This window comes from Taudactylus pleione, unplaced genomic scaffold (assembly GCF_031769625.1).
Source record: "Taudactylus pleione unplaced genomic scaffold, aTauple2 ptg000112l, whole genome shotgun sequence".
In the NCBI taxonomy this organism is placed as follows: domain Eukaryota; kingdom Metazoa; phylum Chordata; class Amphibia; order Anura; family Myobatrachidae; genus Taudactylus; species Taudactylus pleione.
In genome coordinates, this window is record NW_028284514.1 from 309,977 (window position 1) to 333,686 (window position 23,710).

The 23,710-nt window shown below is 44.4% G+C and overlaps 1 protein-coding gene across 1 annotated transcript in view; it reads right to left on the reverse strand.

Annotated features, from left to right (window-relative positions):
- The window catches only part of LOC148525138 (integrin alpha-X-like), a 435,626-nt gene that overhangs the window by 5,484 nt on the left and 406,432 nt on the right, over positions 1-23,710 (reverse strand). Inside the window, exons 21-26 of the mRNA XM_088471180.1 lie at positions 22,647-22,713; positions 17,922-18,029; positions 15,056-15,139; positions 14,742-14,855; positions 9,718-9,822; positions 1,793-1,903 (exon numbers count right to left, since the gene is read on the reverse strand). Of these exons, the coding sequence (XP_088327306.1) occupies positions 1,793-1,903; positions 9,718-9,822; positions 14,742-14,855; positions 15,056-15,139; positions 17,922-18,029; positions 22,647-22,713 (589 nt within the window). The remainder of the gene's footprint in view (positions 1-1,792; positions 1,904-9,717; positions 9,823-14,741; positions 14,856-15,055; positions 15,140-17,921; positions 18,030-22,646; positions 22,714-23,710) is intronic.

Sequence of the window (23,710 nt, forward strand, 5' to 3'; positions counted from 1 at the left end):
ATTGAGCAAAGGCTGTGACTACTTATGCACATGTGATTTCTAAAACTGCATACACACACAACGATTTTTTTAATGAACGATTTGAGTAAACTATTTGTTCCCTTGAAAAAATTTACTAAAATCGTTTACTAAAGTTGTTCATTTACTAAATGTCATGAACGATTTTTATGAACTACAAACGATTTTTGCATATTCCCTTAATGAAAATCGTTGAGTTGACAAGTCTGACTGAACGACAAATGACAAACTACAAACGTGAACGCGCATGAACGATAATCGTTCATCGTTTGACTCAGAATGTGAATGATTTTTGCCATCAATTATCGTTAAACGATAATCATTAAAAAAATCGTTGTGTGTGTATGCAGCTTCAGTTTTTATTTCTTTTTATTTTTTTTTTAATCAAATTTGCAAAAATCTCAAAAAAACTTTGTCATTATGGGGTATTCTGTGTAGAATTTTGAGGACAAAATTTAATTTATTCCATTTTGAAATAAGGCTGTAACATAACAAAATGTGGAAAAAGTGAAGCGCTCTGTGAACACTTTCCGGATGCACTGTATAAAGCCAGTTGAGAGGAGCACAGACCACGACCCCTCTTGTTGGAAGAAGCACTTTTAAAGACAGAAAGAAAATTTATTCAAATATTTTCTGTACATCAAAAATTAAACAAAAATAATAAAATTGCTTTCAGGTTGAAAGTATATTTGTGGGTTATTTTAACGAAGAAGATATCGTTAGAGAACACATGAAATGGCTTCACAGAAACCTGCCCCATTGCCTGTGTGCTCAGAGCATGTTATAACTAGTACGTGTGCTCGTATATTGTGCCAGGAAATCCGAGAGAGCCGCTTCCATTCCCAATTAGTCCAGGGCAGGGGTGGCACTGTCATGGTGTGGGGTGTTCTCAGCTGGGGCACATTAGGACCCCTGATACATCTGCCGACATCACACAACAGCGGACGCTACGTAAGCATCTGTGTGGATGTCATGCATTTACTCAGATGGTAGCAGGCTCGTAAGGTGCGTACACACTAACACACTAGACGCTAGAGGAACGACTGTATGATTACGACATTGTAATCGTACAATCGTTTATCTTCCTGTGGGATAATGTGCCTACACTGATATGGCGTTCAGTGCTGGCACGCTCCATCATCCCCGAACATGCCCAACCTGTCGTTATCAGGTTGGCCGGCATGTTCAGGCGATTATCGTTGTCGAAAACGACCAACGGGAGCGCGTATCGCTGACCGTTTTTGACATTATACTGCATGATTACTGAACGATTAATAAGCGATTGAACAATTACGATGTCGTAATCGTTCGCTCATTTTAATCGCCCAGTGTGTACGCACCTTTACAGCACCATGCAGGTCCGTAGCCACCAAATTATTGCTGGGGGAGCATTCCTCTAAATTCGGCATCATGATTTGATCTCCTGAATCGCCATCTTTGAACCCAATAGAACTGTGAAGCTGTTCAATGTGCCAGAAATAACAGTGCTCCACCCCCGGCGGCGAATATCAGGTATCGCAGCAGCAATGCTAAAATGAAAGCTACAGTAATGCTGCAGGAGGCGTATAAAGGTAAAAGACGTCCGCTGCTGACATTGCAAATCCGAGCGCCGCGTCCTAAAATCCCCATTGTGACCATCGGCCATCTGAGTAAGCCTCCGCTCATTCCCAATGACTGGTGGAACTGTTCAGCCGCGGTCAGGAAGTCTGCGTACAATCCGGCCCATAGACGGGTGTTTTCCTGGCACATGACTGGTGAAACGGCTGCCACTTACCTTGTATAAAGCAGCAGCGATCAGTCCTAACACCACCAATCCCCCAACGCTGCTTCCGATAATCACAGGGTAGTAATTATAGTCCGTGTAGATCTCCAGCACCGTTTGGGCCTGTAACATGAGCGGAATGGGGAAGGTTTACTAATACTCTATCAATGTGCAACAATCTGCTAAACATTTGTATTTCTCTACATATTTATAATGACTAAGGTTTCCCCATCCAGGGAGGACTTTCAGCTTCATCCATGATTCACCATTTCTACTACAGGGTCCATAGGGGTCCACAGGGTGACCTTGGGGGTATAGGTGATGCAGAGTCATCCAGGCACCTTACACAGTAAATTTTTCTCTCAGGATGCACTTGGGTCTCCCTCTATACCCCGGCCCCCGGCCAGAGGCACCTCCGTTTCGTTGGGTGCCCGGTCGGAGTCGGATCACAACGCGGCGGGGCTGTTAACAGCCCCTGAAGATTTTTTATTTTAAAGAAGACACTTCACTGGACAGTCCAGGGGACGTCCGCGCTGCTGCTCAGTCACCCCGCTGGCACCAAGACGCCGGTACTGATCCAGGAATCGGGGCGGGAGCTGGGGTATGTGCTAGCTAGACCCCGGAGGACTGCAGTCGGATTAACGGGGACGTCAGGTAAGCCACGGATCACCATTTTTGCAGTCCTGGGGACGGACCGGGGGATGACGGTGGTGGAGCCAGGCCATAGACACCTGCGCTTCCACTAAAGACCTGCCTGGGGGCAAGCGGGGCGCAGTGCTTGGGAAACATTGTGCTTCCAGTGCCCAAAGGGTTAATCACCGGCCAGGGGAGGCTGCCTTCCCTGTTTACAGCTGGCTCCTCCCCTCTGCACAGCGCACCTTCCACTGCGGTCTGGCTTAGCTGTAGCGGCTCCCCTCCCACAGGAACGCCTCTTCCTTGATCTCTGGTGGCCAATTTCTCCTTGGCAAGGGCACAAATCTCTGGAGCGCGGAGCCTGGCTCCCCCTACATACCTCTCCCTAGTGTGTGGTCAGTGTATATAGCACTATATCCTACCAGACACTAAGGGCCTGATTCACAGGCGATCGCTATTTGCGAGTGCTCGCTCTGAATCAGGGCGGGGAGGAATTTTTTTTTTTTCCTGTCCGCTCGCAAAGCTGTGGGTGCCCACCCACAGCTAGTGTGAGCGGGCAGGAGATGGTCACGATTATCGCGACCATCGGGCTTTCGAGGAGACCCTGTGGTAGGGTCTCAGGTCTCGCGAGTCCGAGTGGATTTCCTGCTCTAATAGAGCCGGAAGTCCGCTACTGACATCACTGGTGATGTCAGTAGGTCCGCCCGCAAACGGCAGGTGTTCCTTCGGGAAAGCCTCCGTTTGTTCAGCCACCCCCCCCCCCTCCCCGCCTACAAAACGGGGCGAGCTGTCGATCAACATAGACAGCTGCCCCGTTTTGTTGCGAGTCCCGGAGCGAGTGATTTCTCACTCGCTACGAGGCTTGCTCACGCCGCGCGTGTGCACTGGCCCACCATCGACCCGCTTGCGAGCGCTGTGCGCTCTCGAGTGGGTCTGAATCAGGCCCTAAGTCTGTGTAGTTGTTTGGTAGTGCCATTAAGTGTAGTAGTTATTATTCTGCATTGTATGTGACTGTATACTAGCGCTGTCTGAGTTTCACTTTCTTGTGTCAGCCATTTTACTTTCCCTGTGACTTTTTCTCACTGAGCCCTAACACAGGTGTTGTCACACTCTGTAGTTTCTGTGCAGGGGGTCACATACAGTATACTGGTATCCTCCTCACCATGTCTGGTAGTGAGAGTGATGGGTCACATACAGTATACTGGTATCCTCTTCACCATGTCTGGTAGTGAGAGTGGTGGGTCATATACAGTATACTGGTATCCTCTTCTCCATGTCTGGTAGTGAGAGTGATGGGTCACATACAGTATACTGGTATCCTCTTCTCCATGTCTGGTAGTGAGAGTGATGGGTCACATACAGTATACTGGTATCCTCTTCACCATGTCTGGTAGTGAGAGTGATGGGTCATATACAGTATACTGGTATCCTCCTCACCATGTCTGGTAGTGAGAGTGATGGGTCACATACAGTATACTGGTATCCTCTTCTCCATGTCTGGTAGTGAGAGTGGTGGGTCATATACAGTATACTGGTATCCTCCTCACCATGTCTGGTAGTGAGAGTGATGGGTCACATACAGTATACTGGTATCCTCTTCTCCATGTCTGGTAGTGAGAGTGATGGGTCACATACAGTATACTGGTATCCTCTTCTCCATGTCTGGTAGTGAGAGTGATGGGTCACATACAGTATACCGGTATCCTCCTCACCAGACTTTTGCCGTCGTCTCAATCTACTCTGTATGATTACGACGATATGTTATCTGATGACGGGGCGCTCCCGGATGACTCTGACTCCTAGTCCTCTGCACGTGAGGTAGAGTCAAAGTCAAAAATACATATCCCGGGTCTGATACAAGCTGTCCGGGTGGCCTTGGTTATAGAGGAGGACGAACCTCCAGCACCTAAGTCCAAACATGCATATTTCAAGGACAGAAAGGTGACCGCTGCCATATTTCCTTTGGCATGGAAAACACCTGGAAAGTGTTACCAGCCATAGAAGCATCTGTCCTACGCTTACCCTTTTGCTGAGGATTATTTTACTAAATGGGAAACTTCACCGGTGTAACACGCTTGGTTAAAAGTGCGACACTCCTTATGCCTTCCATGTCGTCCCTAAAGGATACTACGGATAGGAAGGTGGAGGTTTGCCTGAAATCCATTTATTCCCTTTCAGGTGCCGTATACAGACCGACCATGGCTATCTGCTGGGTGGCTCAGGCTATGGAATGTAGGGCTAACACCCTGGAAAAGTCCTCGTCTTCGAATGCTACTAGGGAGCAGTTGAATCTTGTGGGCAACCTCCGAGATTCAGCTACCTATATTAATGAGGCTGCCTTGGATGCCAGTTTATTGAATACCTGACGACAAGCAGCCTGACGGGACGGGCCTCCCTTTGGGGAATCCCAGGGTGGGAGGCCAACTTCTTCAGTTCGCTCAATGCTGATATCAGACTATCACAGACACCTGGCTGAGAGAAGTGGTCTCTCAGGGGTACACCATTTACTTCCACAGATGGCCTCCCAATCAGTTCTTCTTCACAGGCCTCCTGTCAAACAAGGTCAAGGCCTTGGCTATTCAAAAGTCCCTGAACAAATTCCTCAGGGTACCTCGGTTCAGGATGGAAACCCTACGCTCAATCATACTGGCTTTTTCTCAGGTTTGCTGTTTCACAACAACATTTCCAGTTTTGGGCTCTGCCGCTTGGCCTCTCTACTGCACCTCGGGTGTTACAAAAATGATGGCGGTAATGGCAGCTCATCTGCAGCTGCACGGAGTCCACCTGTTATCATACCTGGATGACCTCTTACTGTTAGCAGGGTCTCCAGAGATACTTCACACCACCTACAGCTGACAATATCTGTGCTACAGATGCACGGGTGGTTGGTCAATTGGAAGAAGTCCTCCCTGATCCCATCTCAAAGGATGCTCCATCCGGGGGCTCTGTTGGACTCACAACAGCAGAGGATTTTTCTGACAGCAGACAAGATCTCCACTTTTCAGACGCGAGTGCGCAGATGCCTCCACAGTCACCGAGTGTCCATACACTCAGCAATGCAGTTATTGGGATCCATGGTATTGTCGTTCGACATGGTGGAATATGCCCAGTTTCATTCCCTGCCTCTGCAGAAATTGATTAAGGTGGGCTGGATTTCCCCATCGGATGAGGACACAAATGATGGTGCTCTCTCCGGAGGTGCGTCTATCTCTGACTTTGTGGCTGCAGACGGTCCACCTCACCAGGGGGCGCCCCTTTTGGATTCTGGACTGGGTCCTTCTGACAACAGATGCCAGTCTCTGGGGTTGGGGCACAGTGACAGGTCCACACTCCTTTCAGGGACAGTGGACAGCAGAGGAGTCTTCTCTGCCAATCAACATATTGGAACTTCGAGCAGTCTTCAGGGCCCTGCAACAAGCCCAACTCATACTTCACGAAAAGCCCATTCAAGTTCGGTCAGACAGCGCCACAACCGTGGCTTACATAAACCATCAAGGAGGGACTCACAGTAAGGCGGCAATGACAGAGGTGTCACGCATCGGGACATGGGCGGAAGGCCATCTACCAGCCATATCGGCAGTGTTCATTCCAGGAATTCTCAATTGGGAAGCAGCCGCCACGATGTGCATCCCGGGGAATGGTCTCTTCACCAAGAAGTGTTTCAGCTCCTAGTGGACAGGTGGACCTTCTGGACGTGGATCTCATGGCCTCTCGACAAAATCACAAACTGCCACTGTATGGGTCCAGGACAAGTGATGCCAAGGCTCTCTTGGTAGACGCTCTGTCAGTCAATTGGTCCTTCCAGTTTTGCTTACCTGTTCCCTCCAATCTCCCTTCTTCCTCGAGTACTTCGGAAGTTCAAACAAGAAGGAAGCACTGTCCTGGTGGCTTGAGCATGGCCCAGACGTCACTGGTACTCAGATCTTCAGAGTCTCTCCATTGACACTCCGTTGCTGTTGCCTCAACGTCCGGACCTGTTGTCTCAATGTCCTTGCCTTTACCCGGACCTGGGTCATCTGTCTTTGATGGTGTGGCTCTTGAGGCATCCCTCCTAAGGTCCAAGGGTTTTTCCAGCTCTGTGGTTAACACTTTGCTCAGAGCACAAACACCTTCCTTTGCCAGGATTTACCACAAGGTGTGGCATACCTACTTTGAATGGCATCATCCCAGAGGTTACAGCCCCCAAGTGTTTAGGATATCCAGAGTTTTGGCTTTCCTGCAGGCAGGTTTGGACCATGGTCCCTGCCTTGCTTCCCTGAAGGTGCATGTCTCTACCCTTTCAGTGTGGTTCCAGCGAAGGATCGCTCCTCTTCCTGATATCCGCACTTTCCTACAAGGGGTTCTTTGCATTCAGCCTTCCTTTGTCCCTCCTGTGGCTCCTAGGGATTTGGCTGTTGTTCTTCAGACCCTTCAGGGCCCTCCATTTGAACCCCTGGAATCAGTGGATCTCAAATGGCTTACTCCTAGCACAATTTTTCTTCTGGCTATTGCATCTGCCAGAAGAGTGTCAGATTTGGGGGCTCTCTCTTGTCTTTCCTCATTTCTGTTTTTTTACCAGGCCAGGGCAGTGCTTTGGACTCGCCATGGTTTCCTTCCTAAGGTGGTCTCTAGTTTCCACATTAATGAGGAAATTATTGTGCTGGCCTTTAATTCCCCAGACCTCTCGGGCAGGTGAGGCCTCATTGGATGTGGCACGTGCCCTCAGGATTTATATGGACCGTACCAGATCTCTTCAGAAGTCAGACTCCATGTTTGTACTCTATAGTTTCCACAAGAAGGGTTGGCCAGCCAATAAACAAGCTTTGGCTCGATGGCTTTGCATGGTGATGTCTGAGGCTTACACTCATGAGGGCCTTCCAGTGCTGCCCTCTGTTACTGCTCATTCTACTCAGCCTGTGGGTCCTTCGTGGGCAACTCGCCATGGCGCATCAGCTGGTGAGCTTTGTAAGGTGGCCACGTGGCCTTCTGTCCAGCATTTTTTTCAGGTATTATGCTTTTAATACTTTTTGCCTCTCAGGATGCTTCCTTCAGGCGGCGGATTCTCCTCTCTGCACAGGAGTGTCCCGATCCTTGAAGGTACTGCTTTGGAACATCCCCAAGGTCACCATGTGGACCCCTATGGATCCTGTAGTAGAAAATGAGAGATATAGTAAGAACTTACATTTGTTATCTCTCTTTCTATGAAGTCCATAGGGTCCACAGGGCACCCACCCTGACGCACCTGTGCTTCAGATGCGCTTAGCTCTGGTCACCGGTTTTCCATCTCCTTCTGTGTGAGAATGTGATTCTTGAGTGTTCCAGACTTTCTTCTTCTCTCTGTTATCCTCCTCCGGCCTTTGGCTTGCTATGAAACTGAGGTGCCTCTGGCCCGGGGACGGGGTATAGAGGGAGACCCAAGTGCATCCTGGGAGAAAAATTTACTGCGTAAGGTGCCCGAATGACTCTGCATCACCTATACCCTCAAAGTTCACCCTGTGGACTTCATAGAAAGAGAGATAACAAAGGTAAGTTCTTACCATATCTCTCGTTTTACGAGGATGGGTAATCTGAGCGCATCCAAGGTCAAGCCGTGTATCTGACAAGTAAAGGAAGGAATGGAATCAGTGCATCCGAGGCCTCGCCATATATCCGATCAGCAACAGAAGGAATGGAATCAGTGCATCTGAAGCCTCGCCGTGTATCCGATCAGTAACGGAAGGAATGGAATCAGTGCATCCGAAGCCTCGCCATGTATCCAACCAGTAACGGAAGGAATGGAATCTGAGCGCTTCCGAGGCCTCACCGTGTATCCAACCATTGAATGAAGGAATGGAATCTGTGCATCCACGGCCTCGCCGTGTATCTGACCAGTAACGGAAGGAATGGAATCTGAGCACATCCAATGCCTCGTCGTGTATCCGACCATTGAATGAAGGAATGAAATATGGGTTTAGTTGAGAGGTTCTCAAACTCTGCCATTACAGTCCAGGCCAGGCTATCCATTCTTGAGTCCAGATGGGTAAATAAAATTCACTGAGGTACTTATTAATTCACCTGTGCGCAAGCATGGATGTCTTTAAAACATGGTCTGTAATGGCTGAGTTTGGGAACCTCTGGTCTAGTCCAGTGGTTCTCAAACTTTGTTCTCAGGGCCCCACACAGGTCACGTTTTCTAGGTCACCCAGCAGGTGTACAGGTGTACTCATTACTCATTGACACATTTGAAAAGATCCACAGGTGGAGCTAATTAATTTACTTGTGATTTTGTGAGGAGACCTGGAAAACATGCACTGTTTGGGGTCCTGAGGGCCGAGTTTGAGAACCTGTGGTCTAGTCCATTAGTCACCCTATTTCCAGAAGTAATGGAATCTAAATCTAATCGAGGGGTCCCCTTGTATCCAGATTTAGTTCGCAAATACCACCAACAGGCCATGTTTTCTGGATATCTTTAATCATGCACAGGTGACTTAATCTATATTCCTGGGTCAGTAATTCTCTCACCAGCTTTCACAGACAGAACTCATGAGTTAAGTTGTGCCCAGGTGGGGGAGACTCTGGCCAGCACCCATGAATTGTCCTGTTTCCAGACCGGGATTAATCTGAGAAGAGTCCATGAGGAACCCTAGTCTCAGGCAGAGGGAATGAGACTTACCCATGAAGTTGCCCTGTTATCAGATGGATGATTCTTGGGCCCTGATGAAAAACCCTGAGCTCAGGAAGGGAATGGAATATGATCCTTGCCCATGAGTTGCCCAGTGATGAATCTAGGACTAGTCCATGAGGAACCCTGGTCTCAGACAGGAATATGAGCCTCTCCCATGAGTTGCCCTGTTACCAGCCAGGGATAAATTTGAGACTAGCCCATAAGGAAAACTGGTTTCAGGAAGGGAATAGAATCTGAGTGTCACCCATTAGTTGCACTGTTACCAGTCTGGGATGAATCTGCCACTAGAATAAGAGCATGGGGATTCAGTACAGTAGAGTAATGGTGACTACATATTGTGGAGATCAGAGGGAGATGCTGCTATAGAGGATTATACAGAGTGGGCTTTATAGAGATATGTTCTGGTGCCCATTACTGTACCAACTGTACCGTGAACATAAAATAATGGTCTTCTGTCCATTTGCTTCTTAAACTTGTACATACAATGTGCCCTCTTCAACACACACACACCCCCCCCCCTCTCTCTCTCAGGGTTTGTGCACCATCCTCGGGTACCCTGAGCAGAAGATAGGTCTGCTGCCACACAATGGTGAGAACCCACAGCATGCAGATCGCAGCCCGAACCCACATCACCAACATCTGTGAATTATCTGTTGGATACCTGAGCTCGGATAAAACGCTGGTTCTGCTCCAGGATGTACCGATATGTATGAGAATCGTAGTCAATTTCTGCTGAACTCTGGAGATAAATTTTCTCATTTTCTGTCTGGAAAATAAACATCTAACATCAGTGTGTAGAACATAAATATACCACATTCATATAGACGTGTTATCTAAATACATACAGTATGTGTACCCAAAGACAAAAATATTCACAGTCACATCACACTGCAGTGTAAGGATGAATAAGATAATCTCTAGCTCTTCTGTATGGCATCACCCAGCTGCTGGGGCAATCAGTGTCGCTGAAATCACCATACAGGTGTTTGTGTTACCTGTGGTGCACGTCCCATCTGATCTACACAAAATACAGGATTGAGATTTAGGCCACCTGTGATTTAAGTTTGGTGAAATAACATGGCTCTAAGATTACACATAAAATCTGCAAGTGACACCGGTAAGACGGTCATTTACTTTTCTTTGCACAGTGAATACAACTGACTAAAGTTAGGAACACACCAAGGACCTCATTCAGAGTCTGTCGTAAGGGAAAAGGGGCCGGATATGCAAATGATGCGCTCGCAAGTTGCGTCGTTAAGATGGGATCGTTAGCTGGACAAGCGAGGGGAGGATGCGGCCGTCAGACTAAAAACACGCCCACTTCTCGATCGCAAAACACGTCATCTCCGGGCATATAAGAATTAATCGAGACCAACGGGAACCATGGAGCTGCTCGTAGAGCTTAAGGTTGACCATAGCCTCTCTTAAGCACTACGATCTAGTCAGTGTAAAAACCTCCCATGTCACATGTGCCATGACACTACTTTGTTAATTATGCACTCCCATAAAACGCCGTTCGCATAGTCAGGCACGCCTGCGTTCGGATCTCCACTCCCCCGTTCACAAGCACCTTCCCCTGTTACCACCCACAAACGCCTCATTCTGTCACTCAAACTAACGACCTGGCCGAGTTCAAGGAGAGAGAAACTTCCGATCGTAACAGCTAGTTTGCGCACGCGCATTGCGAAACTTACACATGCGCAGTTTAGCGAACATCGCTGGGTACAACCGAGTGGCCGCATACGACCGACTCTGAATGAGGTCCTAAGAACTGATTGGGACAATCAGCAGATTGTCAGCAGCTCGGTAAGAATCTCAGACTCCGTACACAGCAGCCAGGGTCAATTATTGTTCCAAAATCAGTCGTATTGGGTGATTGGATCTGACCTGCTGCATGACGTTTGTCGGAAACGAGCCGCTATCGTGCACATGTTAGTGTGTCTGACATCTCTGGCCATGGTCTGCTTCAGGACAGATAAATGTTGGGATCGGAATGGTCTTCACTAGCGTGTACACTGAAATCGGATGAAAATTGCCAAACCAGCTGGAGCGTGAGTAAAATCATTCAGGTGTGTACCTAGCTTTAGCCCAGCATCGGATGGGGGCATGATGAAGGGCACACGGGGTGGATGCAGTTATAGGAGCCCATACTAAGGAGTGTGGCCAGCCTCCAGAGGAGGTTTAGGAACCTTTACATATTTTAATATAGTAAATATTTCGAGTGAATGCGTGATAATGCCCCAGATTAATAACAGCAATATATTGTAGAAAATACAGCATAGACCTGTGCAGTGTAATTCATGTGCATAGTCTGTAATGTGATCCCTAGAGGTAGGGGTGGGCCGTGAGGTAGCTGGGCCACTGGGGGTTACCCCTGTGGGCCGGTCCGACCCTGCTTTAGCCTGTGGGAATCCAGAAAGCCTGCCCTGCCAGGTGAACTTATAACAGAGATGGGTGTCTGGCGTAGTGCAGTTCTCAGTCCTCAATGAGAAATGACTCGTTTCTCCACCCAGGAGAGCACATACAGTATATAACTGCCTGAAGCAGTTATGAGGCCAACTTTTCACATATAAACATGGTTAGCATATAGCATGTGAGTGATTACAGGAGACATTGTTAGTATATAGCATGGGAGTGATTACAGGAGACATTGTTAGCATATAGCATGGGAGTGATTACAGGAGACATTGTTAGTATATAGCATGTGAGTGATTACAGGAGACATTGTTAGTATATAGCATGTGAGTGATTACAGGATACATTGTTAGTATATAGCATGTGAGTGATTACAGGAGACATTGTTAGTATATAGCATGGGAGTGGTTACAGGAGACATTGTTAGTATATAGCATGGGAGTGATTACAGGAGACATTGTTAGTATATAGCATGTGAGTGATTACAGGATACATTGTTAGTATATAGCATGTGAGTGATTACAGGAGACATTGTTAGTATATAGCATGGGAGTGGTTACAGGAGACATTGTTAGTATATAGCATGGGAGTGATTACAGGTGACTGTTAGTATATAGCATGTGAGTGATTACAGGAGACGTTGTTAGTATATAGCATGTGACTGATTACAGGAGACGTTGTTAGTATATAGCATGTGAGTGATTACAGGAGACGTTGTTAGCATATAGCATGTGAGTGATTACAGGAGACGTTGTGAGTATATAGCATGGGAGTGATTACAGGAGACATTGTTAGTATATAGCATGGGAGTGATTACAGGTGACTGTTAGTATATAGCATGTGAGTGATTACAGGAGACGTTGTTAGTATATAGCATGTGAGTGATTACAGGAGACGTTGTTAGTATATAGCATGTGAGTGATTACAGGAGACGTTGTTAGTATATAGCATGGGAGTGATTACAGGAGACATTGTTAGCATATAGCATGTGAGTGATTACAGGAGACATTGTTAGCATATAGCATGTGAGTGATTACAGGAGACATTGTTAGTATATAGCATGGGAGTGATTACAGGAGACATTGTTAGTATATAGCATGGGAGTGATTACAGGAGACATTGTTAGTATATAGCATGGGAGTGATTACAGGAGACATTGTTAGCATATAGCATGTGAGTGATTACAGGAGACGTTGTTAGTATATAGCATGTGAGCGATTACAGGAGACATTGTTAGTATACAGCATGGAAGTGATTACAGGAGACATTGTTAGTATATAGCATGGGAGTGATTACAGGTGACTGTTAGTATATATAGCATGGGAGTGATTACAGGTGACTGATAGTATATAGCATGGGATTACAGGAGACATTGTTAGCATATAGCAGTGAGTGATTACAGGAGACATTGTTAGTATATTAGTATATAGCATGTGAGTGATTACAGGAGACATTGTTAGCATATAGCATGTGAGTGATTACAGGAGACATTGTTAGCATATAGCATGTGAGTGATTACAGGAGACATTGTTAGTATATAGCATGGGAGTGATTACAGGAGACATTGTTAGTATATAGCATGGGAGTGATTACAGAAGACATTGTTAGTATATAGCATGTAAGTGATTACAGGAGACAGTGTTAGAATATAGCATGGGAGTGAATACAGGAGACAGTGTTAGTATATAGCATGGGAGTGATTACAGGTGACTTAGTATATAGCATGGGAGTGATTACAGGAGACATTGTTAGTATATAGCATGGGAGTGATTACAGGAGACATTGTTAGTATATAGCATGTGAGTGAATACAGGAGACACTGTTAGTATATAGCATGGGAGTGATTACAGGTGACTGTTAGTATATAGCATGGGAGTGATTACAGGAGACATTGGGCCTGATTCAGAGCCGTTCGCTATTTGCGGTCGTCCGTTCAAAAACAAGGGATGGCTATTCAAATGATCCGTTCGCAAATTGCAGTCTGTTCACACCTCTAAGTCTGAACGAGCGAGCAAAACATACGCTCGGTTATTTGTTAAAAACGCCCCCTGGCCGCACGCACCATACGTCATGTCCGCTATTTATTAGATTAATCGAGTACATCGACCAGCGTATGAACTGCTCGCTATTCTTGTGGTTGGTTTTTGCTACCACAATCTTGCGAGCAGTTCTGGCTATAAAATAACCCAGTGACGTGGTCAATGACGCTGCTGTATTAATTATGCACACCCATAAAACGCCCGTTTTGACCTTTAAGCACGCCTGCGTTCGGATCTCCACTCCCCATTTTCAAGCACCTTCCCCTGTTACCACCCACATACGCCTCATTCTGTCACTCAAAATAGCAGGCATTCGCTATATTGCGAGCACATGAATTTCGGCCGCACTGACTGGTTCGCGCATGCGTATAACGATCCGTACGCATGCGCAGATGTGCGAACATCGCTCGGAACGAGCGTACTGCCGCTAGCGAGTGGCTCTGAATGAGGGCCATTGTTAGTATATAGCATGTGAGTGAATACAGGAGACACTGTTAGTATATAGCATGGGAGTGATTATAGGTGACTGTTAGTATATAGCATGGGAGTGATTACAGGAGAAATTGTTAGTATATAGCATGTGAGCGATTACAGGAGACATTGTTAGTATATAGCATGTGAGTGATTACAGGAGACATTGTTAGTATATAGCATGTAAGTGATTACAGGAGACACTGTTAGTATATAGCATGTGAGTGAATACAGTAGACATTGTTAGTATATAGCATGTGAGTGATTACAGGAGACATTGTTAGTATATAGCATGTGAGTGATTACAGGAGACATTGTTAGTATATAGCATGTGAGTGATTACAGGAGACATTGTTAGTATATAGCATGTGAGTGATTACAGGAGACATTGTTAGTATATAGCATGTGAGTGATTACAGGAGACATTGTTAGTATATAGCATGGGAGTGATTACAGTAGACACTGTTAGTATATAGCATGTGAGTGATTACAGGTGACTGTTAGTATATAGCATGTGAGTGATTACAGGAGACATTGTTAGTATATAGCATGGAGTGATTACAGGAGACATTGTTAGTATATAGCATGTAAGTGATTACAGGATACACTGTTAGTATATAGCATGTGAGTGATTACAGTAGACATTGTTAGTATATAGCATGTGAGTGATTACAGGTGACTGTTAGTATATAGCATGTGAGTGATTACAGGTGACTGTTAGTATATAGCATGGGAGTGATTACAGGCGTAGCATTACCACCTGTGTGGTCCAGGCTTTAGTCACAGAGCCGCTGATTGTGAAGGTCACCGATGTCTGATTCCCCAGATCACTGATGTTACAGACGGTCCTGAGACAGGTCCCCACCGAACAGTCCTGTGAAATTAGATAAAAGAGACAGGCAGGGGAAGGAGTGCTGAATAATGCTGAGGAGAGGGAGGACGAGACTGTTTATAAAATGGAGAGGAGGGATTGTGCAGGACAGGTAAGAAGGCTGTCACAGATCTCTGGACAGTGGCCCCATGAGGGCACATCTTACTCTCAGACATGGCACAGAATACCTGGACACCACCTACCAGAGTCTGACTTTCCTTTATGAGCTGCTGGTAACTCCTGGCCCCCGGGGTCTCACCTGTCACCTTGCAGGTAGATAGTGATGGCTGGAAAGGAGGAGAATAACGTGATAAGTGTTGATATGGAGTCCACCATGGTGTGAGCTGGATCATGGTCAGGTTTCTGCCAATAAGACACAACTCTGTGATTGGAGCATTCAGCACTTGGTCCATGTAACAAATCTCTTCTGGCATTAGTGGGACTTGTTCATTTCATGCCTATGTACTAACATGCTACAATATTGCACCAATACCTGATATAGGTGCAAATGTCACAGCTCATATGGCTGGAAGTCTGTCTATGTCCACTCGCCCCTTGTTAGGCACAATAATCCTGTTAGAGCCCTGTGCAGATGAGCCCCCTACCACACATCAGGACGACGGTGTAGATTTATTCTCATATACTGTTGCTCAAGTTGCACCAAATAGCTTATCTTGGCGCCAGGATTCGGGAAGACTCAGCAGAGCCGAGCGTCTTTCTCTCTGAAAATGGCTGTCATATTCCCATAAATAAGACTACTGGGAGCAACAAAGCTACGATGCTGGCGCACACTGATCAGTCTGATGTGTGACATTTGTACATCTGTGTGCGGCTGAGTCTGACTCTGTGAGAAGTGGCCGATGTCCGTGGCGGTGGCTTTTCCTACGCCACGTTCTGTTCTATTCATTTGCGACTTTCTACATACTTAAAACTAAGGGGTTTATGTATCAAGCAGTGAAAAGCACAGAGAAGTGGCCCATAGCAACCAATCAGCTGCTACCTATTATTTTATAGACTGTACTAGATTAAAGCTGATTGGTTGCTATGGGAAACATCTCCACTGGTCACTTCTCCACACTTTTCACTGCTTGATACATAAACTCCTGATTCCTGAGCAGTTTGTCACAGCCCAGCGCCTCCAGTACACTGTGCTCAGCTCTTCCCCATGCTAGGTCCTGGTATCCCCCATCTGTGACTATGTACATGTACTATACTGATTCCTGTACAGTTATAGTCACAGCCCAGCGCCTCCAGTACACTGTGATCAGCTCTTCCCCATGCCAGGTCCTGGTGTCCCCCATCTGTGACTATGTACATGTACTATACTGATTCCTGTACAGTTATAGTCACAGCCCAGCGCCTCCAGTACACTGTGATCAGCTCTTCCCCATGCCAGGTCCTGGTATCACCCATCTGTAACTATGTACATGTACTATACTGATTCCTGTACAGTTATAGTCACAGCCCAGCGCCTCCAGTACACTATGATCAGCTCTTACCCAGGCCAGGTCCTGGTATCCCCCATCTGTGACTATGTACATGTACTATACTGATTCCTGTGCGTTCATAGTCACAGCCCAGCGCCTCCAGTACACTGTGCTCAGCTCTTCCCCATGCCAGGTCCTGGTATCCCCCATCTGTGACTATGTACATGTACTATACTGATTCCTGTACAGTTATAGTTACAGCCCAGCGCCTCCAGTACACTGTGATCAGCTCTTCCCCATGCCAGGTCCTGGTATCCCCCATCTGTGACTATGTACATGTACTATACTGATTCCTGTACAGTTATAGTTACAGCCCAGCGCCTCCAGTACACTGTGATCAGCTCTTCCCCATGCCAGGTCCTGGTATCCCCCATCTGTGACTATGTACATGTACTATACTGATTCCTGTACAGTTATAGTTACAGCCCAGCGCCTCCAGTACACTGTGATCAGCTCTTCCCCATGCCAGGTCCTGGTGTCCCCCATCTGTGACTATGTACATGTATTATACTGATTCCTGTACAGTTATAGTCACAGCCCAGCGCCTCCAGTACACTGTGATCAGCTCTTCCCCAGGCCAGGTCCTGGTATCCCCCATCTGTAACTATGTACATGTACTATACTGATTCCTGTACAGTTATAGTCACAGCCCAGCGCCTCCAGTACACTGTGCTCAGCTCTTCCCCATGCCAGGTCCTGGTGTCCCCCATCTGTAACTATGTACATGTACTATACTGATTCCTGTACAGTTATAGTCACAGCCCAGCGCCTCCAGTACACTGTGCTCAGCTCTTCCCCATGCCAGGTCCTGGTATCCCCCATCTGTGACTATGTACATGTACTATACTGATTCCTGTACAGTTATAGTCACAGCCCAGTGCCTCCAGTACACTGTGCTCAGCTCTTCCCCAGGCCAGGTCCTGGTATCCCCCATCTGTGACTATGTACATGTATTATACTGATTCCTGTACAGTTATAGTCACAGCCCAGCGCCTCCAGTACACTGTGATCAGCTCTTCCCCAGGCCAGGTCCTGGTATCCCCCATCTGTAACTATGTACATGTACTATACTGATTCCTGTACAGTTATAGTCACAGCCCAGCGCCTCCAGTACACTGTGATCAGCTCTTCCCCATGCCAGGTCCTGGTGTCCCCCATCTGTAACTATGTACATGTACTATACTGATTCCTGTACAGTTATAGTCACAGCCCAGCGCCTCCAGTACACTGTGCTCAGCTCTTCCCCATGCCAGGTCCTGGTGTCCCCACCAAAGGACAAGGCTATCTTCTGGTCATATAATCCTGGTGAGGGGATGGAACTCTGGTACTGGGCAGACAATGTGCATGGAGAAAGGAAGCAGCAGTGGTTGGCTGGTGAGGACTATAAGTGTTGTTACAGATGCAGGTAGGTGATATTAGGTGCTTCTGTAGTACATTCTCTGTGATGAATCTGGTGTGTAGGAATTTGTGAGGACTGATAATGCTGGTAGATGGTATAAGAGATATTGGATGGTGTAGTTGGGACCAGATAATTATGAAGGGGTTGGCAGATAACAGGGACACCAGAGACTTCATTAGATACCTGTGAGCTGCTGATATTTGTCTTCTCCCAAACATCAGTGTCTCCCAGTCTAACCGGGACCAGGAAGATGACGGAGAGAGGGAGACGACGATTCCCCAGATTAATGACCTAAAGGAGGGATAGACTGTAACATTGTACTTCACACAATCATATTCCCAGTATCTACAATAAGAAAACAAATCAGAACAGTCCAGAACACTTGTGCTTGTGTCCCAGCAATGGGTCTATGTTCAGGGTCTGGTGGTAATGATAGTAATCTGTGGATCAATAGGGCAGTAATAAGCATTTGATGCGCTTCCTGCGCCGATGGTATGTATAAGCGAAGTTACGTGCATATATTGATTTGCGCACACCTCTCAAAAGCGCCGGCATCCCCTGAGATAATGAATGTATCCACCCTCGAGATAGGTCCAACTCAAAAACAGCATGTATACAAATTAGATTTGTCCCCACAGCTAACGTCATCTGAAGATGCCACTCTAGCCTGTGCTGTACACATTGCTGATTTAGCCAGTGGACGGTTCCCCGGCAATTGCAGATGTGCGCTCAGCGTGATTGTGCATGCGCAGTAGCCCCGGCAGCACTCAGAGCGTATCACAGGGATGGCTGCTTACGGAGTCCCTGTCCTTACATGTGCCGGATGTTACATTCCAGTGATATGATTGCATGTCTCAATGCGATACTGGGTGGTACTGTCATACCCGGCTCACAATGCCATCATTGGCGGTACTGTCATACCCGGCTCACAATGCCATCATGGGCGGGTACTGTCATACCCGGCTCACAATGCGATCATGGGCGGTACTGTCATACCCGACTCACAATGTCATCATGGGCGGTACTGTCATACCCGGCTCACAATGCGATCATAGGCGGTACTGTCATACCCAGCTCACAATGCGATCATGGGTGGTACTGTCATACCCGGCTCACAATGCGATCATAGGCGGTACCGTCATACCCGGCTCACAATGCGATCATGGGCGGTACCGTCATACCCGGCTCACAATGCGATCATGGGTGGTACTGTCATACCCGGGTCACAATGCCATCATGGGCGGTACTGTCATACCCGGCTCACAATGCGATCATGGGCGGGTACCGTCATACCTGGCTCACAATGCGATCATGGGCGGTACCGTCATACCCGGCTCACAATGCGATCATGGGCGGGTACTGTCATACCCGGCTCACAATGCCATCATGGGCGGTACTGTCTTACCCGGCTCACAATGCGATCATGGGTGGTACCGTCATACCCGGCTCACAATGCCATCATGGGCGGTACTGTCATACCCGGCTCACAATGCCATCATGGGCGGTACCGTCATACCCGGCTCACAATGCGATCATGGGCGGTAAGTGCATTGCCAGGTCACCTGGCAAGACTGGGAACGTGGGAGTTACCTTAGGGGCCGTTTTCCAAATGGTTTTTAGCTCAATCCTTCAGGATTTATCAAACTAATATTTTCTATTTAATAGCCTGACAGCCAATCAGGAGTGTTCTCACATCTGATTGGATGCCTGGGTAGGCATTAGGTTTCTGGAGTGTATAATAACTGATCTTGCTTTGCCAGCTCTTCGGGCCCAGTCCACCTCATCTATTGGGGTTTTTCTTATTTCCATTTGGATTACGTCAAGGAAAGATTTCATGTAGATATCAATTATGATGACAACCTAGTTCCATTTTAACAATGTGGGCAATTTATATTCCTAAATTGGCAGTATTATTTATTCCAACAATATGGCCAATATTATTATATATTCTAACAATGGGGGCAATATTACTATTCATTCTAACAATGAACACATATTATTAATCATTCTAACAATGCAGGTAATATTTATTATTTAAGGGCAATATTAATATTCCTTCTAACAATGGGTGCAATATTCATTGTATTTAAAGGGGCAATATTATTATTTATTTAACACTTGGGGCAATATTAATATTTTCTCTAACAATGGGTGCAATATTATTCATTATATTTAAAGGGCAATAATATTATTTATTTAACAATTGGGGCAATATTCATATTTTATCTAACAATGGTGCAATATTATTTATTTAAACAATGGGGCAATAATAGTATTCATATTAACAATGGTGACAATATTATTATTCATTCTAACAATGGGGCAATATTATTCATTCTAACTATAGGGACAATTTTATTACTTTATATTAATTGTGTAATATTATTATTCATACTAGCAGTGGAGCCAATATTATTCATTTTAACAATGGGATACAATTATAATTCATTCTATCAATGGGGACAATATCATTATTCATTATATTACTAGGGGCAATATTATTATTCATTAAATGATGGGCCAATATTATTATTAATTTTAACAATGGAGACAATATTATTATTCATTCTAACAATGGGGCTATATTATAATTTATTCTAACAATGGGGCAATACTATTATTCATTTTAACAATGGGGTAATATTATTAATTTTAACAATGGAGACAATATTATTATTCATTCTAACAATGGGGCAATATTATTCATTCTAACTATAGGGACAATTTTATTACTCATATTAATTGTGTAATATTATTATTCATACTAGCAGTGGAGCCAATATTATTCATTCTAGCAATGCAGCCAATATTATTCATTTTAACAATGGGATACAATTATAATTCATTCTAACAATGGGGACAATATCATTATTCATTATATTTCTAGGGGCAATATTATTATTCATTTTAACAATGGGACAATATTATAATTTATTTTAACAATAGGGCAATATTATAATTCAATCTAATAATGAGGCAATATTATTTATTCTAACAATGGGGAAATATTATTATTCATTTTAACAATGGGGACATTATTATTATTATTCATTCTAACAATGGGGCAATATTATTATTCATCCAAACAATGGGGGCAATATTATTAGTCATTATAACAATGGGGCAATATTATTCATCCTAACAATGGGGCAATAATGTTATTCATTCTAACAATGAGGGCAATATTATTAGAAATTCTAACAATGGGGACAATATTATTATTCATTCTAACAATGGGGACAATTTTATTATTCATTCTAACAAAGGGAGCAATATTATTCATTATATTACTAGGGGCAATATTATTATTCATTAAATGATGGGCCAATATTATTATTAATTTTAACAATGGAGACAATATTATTATTCATTCTAACAATGGGGCTATATTATAATTTATTCTAACAATGGGGCAATACTATTATTCATTTTAACAATGGGGCAATATTATTAATTCTAACAATGGGGACAATATTATTAATTATTCTAACAATGGGGCAATATTATTCTTAATTATAACAATGGGGTGATATTATTTACTGTAACAATGGGGGCAATATTATTATTCATTCTAACAATGGGGCAATAATATTAATCATTTTAGCACTGGGGACAATATTATTATTAATTTTAACAATGGGGCAATGTTATTAGTCATTCTAATAATGGGGCAATATTATTATTTATTCTAACAATGGGGCAATATTGTTATTCATTCTAACAATGAGGCAATATTATTATTTATTCAAAAAATGGGGCAATATTATTAATCATTATAACAATGGGGAAATATTATTATCATTCTAACAATGAGGCAATATTATTATTCATTCTAACATTGGGGACAATATTATTATTCTAACAATGGGGCAATATTATTATTTATTCTAAAAATGGGGCAATATTATTAATCATTATAACAATGGGGCAATATTATTATCATTCTAACAATGAGGCAATATTATTATTCATTCTAACATTGGGGACAATATTATTATTAATTCTAACAATGGGGTCAATATTATTCATTCTAACAATGGGGACAATATTTTTATTCATTCTAACAATGGGGCAATATTATTATTAATTCTAACAATGGGGCAATATTATTAGTTATTCTAACAATGGGGTCAATATTATTCATTCTAACAATGGGGACAATATTTTTATTCATTCTAACAATGGGGCAATATTATTATTCATTATATTAATGGAGCAATATTATAATTCATTTTAACAATGGGGTAATATTATTAGTCATTATATTAATGGTGCAATATTTCTTAGTCCAATGAATAAGGGCAACTTTCATATTTAATATGGGTACAACGCTAGTGCTCGCTGACACCCATGTGCATTCTGGTATTTGTAGTGTCACAAGTATATGATGCACTGCATTTACCAAATATTTTCTGTATAGCAATGCTTTATGTATTTATTTATTACCAGTTATTTATATAGCGCACACATATTCAGCGCTGTACATAGGATATTTGGCCATTCACATCACTCCCTGCCCCCAGTGGAGCTTAAAATCTATATTCCCTATCACATGCTAACATACATACACACTAGGGCTATTTTCTGTTAGAAGCCAATTAACCTCCCAGTATATTTTTGGCGTGTGGGAGGAAACTCGAGCACCCGGAGGAAACCCACGCAAGCACAGGGAGAATATACAAACTCCACACAGGTAGGGCCGAAGTGGGAATTGAACCCACAACCTCAGTGCTATGAGCCAGTAATGCTAACCATTACACCATCTGTGCTGCCCAATGCTTGATATGATTGTTACATTCATAACTGTATAAATGAAACAAAGTAATACTACTACACCTGCTACATTCTTACCGTATACACGTGTTCTTACCTTGTACACGTGTTCTTACCTTGTACACGTGTTCTTACCTTGTACACATGTTGCACGCTGGAGTCACTGGCGGAATAGTTATGGTATTTGCTGGACTCTTCTAGGCTGTAACAAGTACAAATAGTGACTGCTGTGTACGTGTCAGAGCGCTCTAATACATAGACAGTCTTATTACAGAGTTACAGAGCTCTATCTGTCTGTATTATATCTTTACAATATAGATCTTATTGTGCCCTAAGATGGTGCTGGATATAAAGTGAGAGATGATATAAAATGTCTCTATAGTTATTCTATTATTATCATTATCTTAGGAGACCCTTTATTCAAAGGGCTTCAATATGGACGCCACACTCCTGGACATATTTTTAAGTTCCATTTCCCGTGTATATGAAAGACACGCTATAGACGCGGGATGTCACTTCCGGTGATTCCGGAAGTCAAGACTGTACCCTCGAAACCTACCCGCTAGGACGCATTAACGGATATGATCAAGCTCCGGGTAGACGTCAGAAGTGCGCGCCGCAAGACACGTGGGTGTACGGAGAATGCGGCTGCCGGAAGTGTTCCTGTCGAGCAGGAGGACAAAAGGGAGAGGGACTTATACAGCCGGGAATCTGGATTCTTCAATACTTTTATAATATATGTAAAGGAGTTTGTATATACATACATGGTGAGATCTGGAATTTAATTGGTAATTAACTACGTGATTGGAAGGGGTACTTAAGGTACCCACTGTTAGAGTGTCCCATACACCTTGAAAAAGATCCGAATGAACGGATCTAAACGCGTTGGTTACGGGACCCTGGCTATGAAAGAGTTTCTATATTAGACTATTAAGATACATTAATCTGGTTGAAGGCGATAGTGGATTCCGGACTTCACTATCACAAGTTCACAACACATCGGGTCGTGATCTTTTATCTTAAATTTTTTATGTTTTGTCTCTTGTAATAAAATTGCTGTTCTGCTACATAGATCATCCCTTTTCTTTCTATGATGAGGATGTATGGCTGAATGATGGAAAAATGAAGGGACAATGAATGACATCTAAAAAGAAACCATTACGGGCACTGATAGCGTACACTGAATGTGAGTAAGGTAC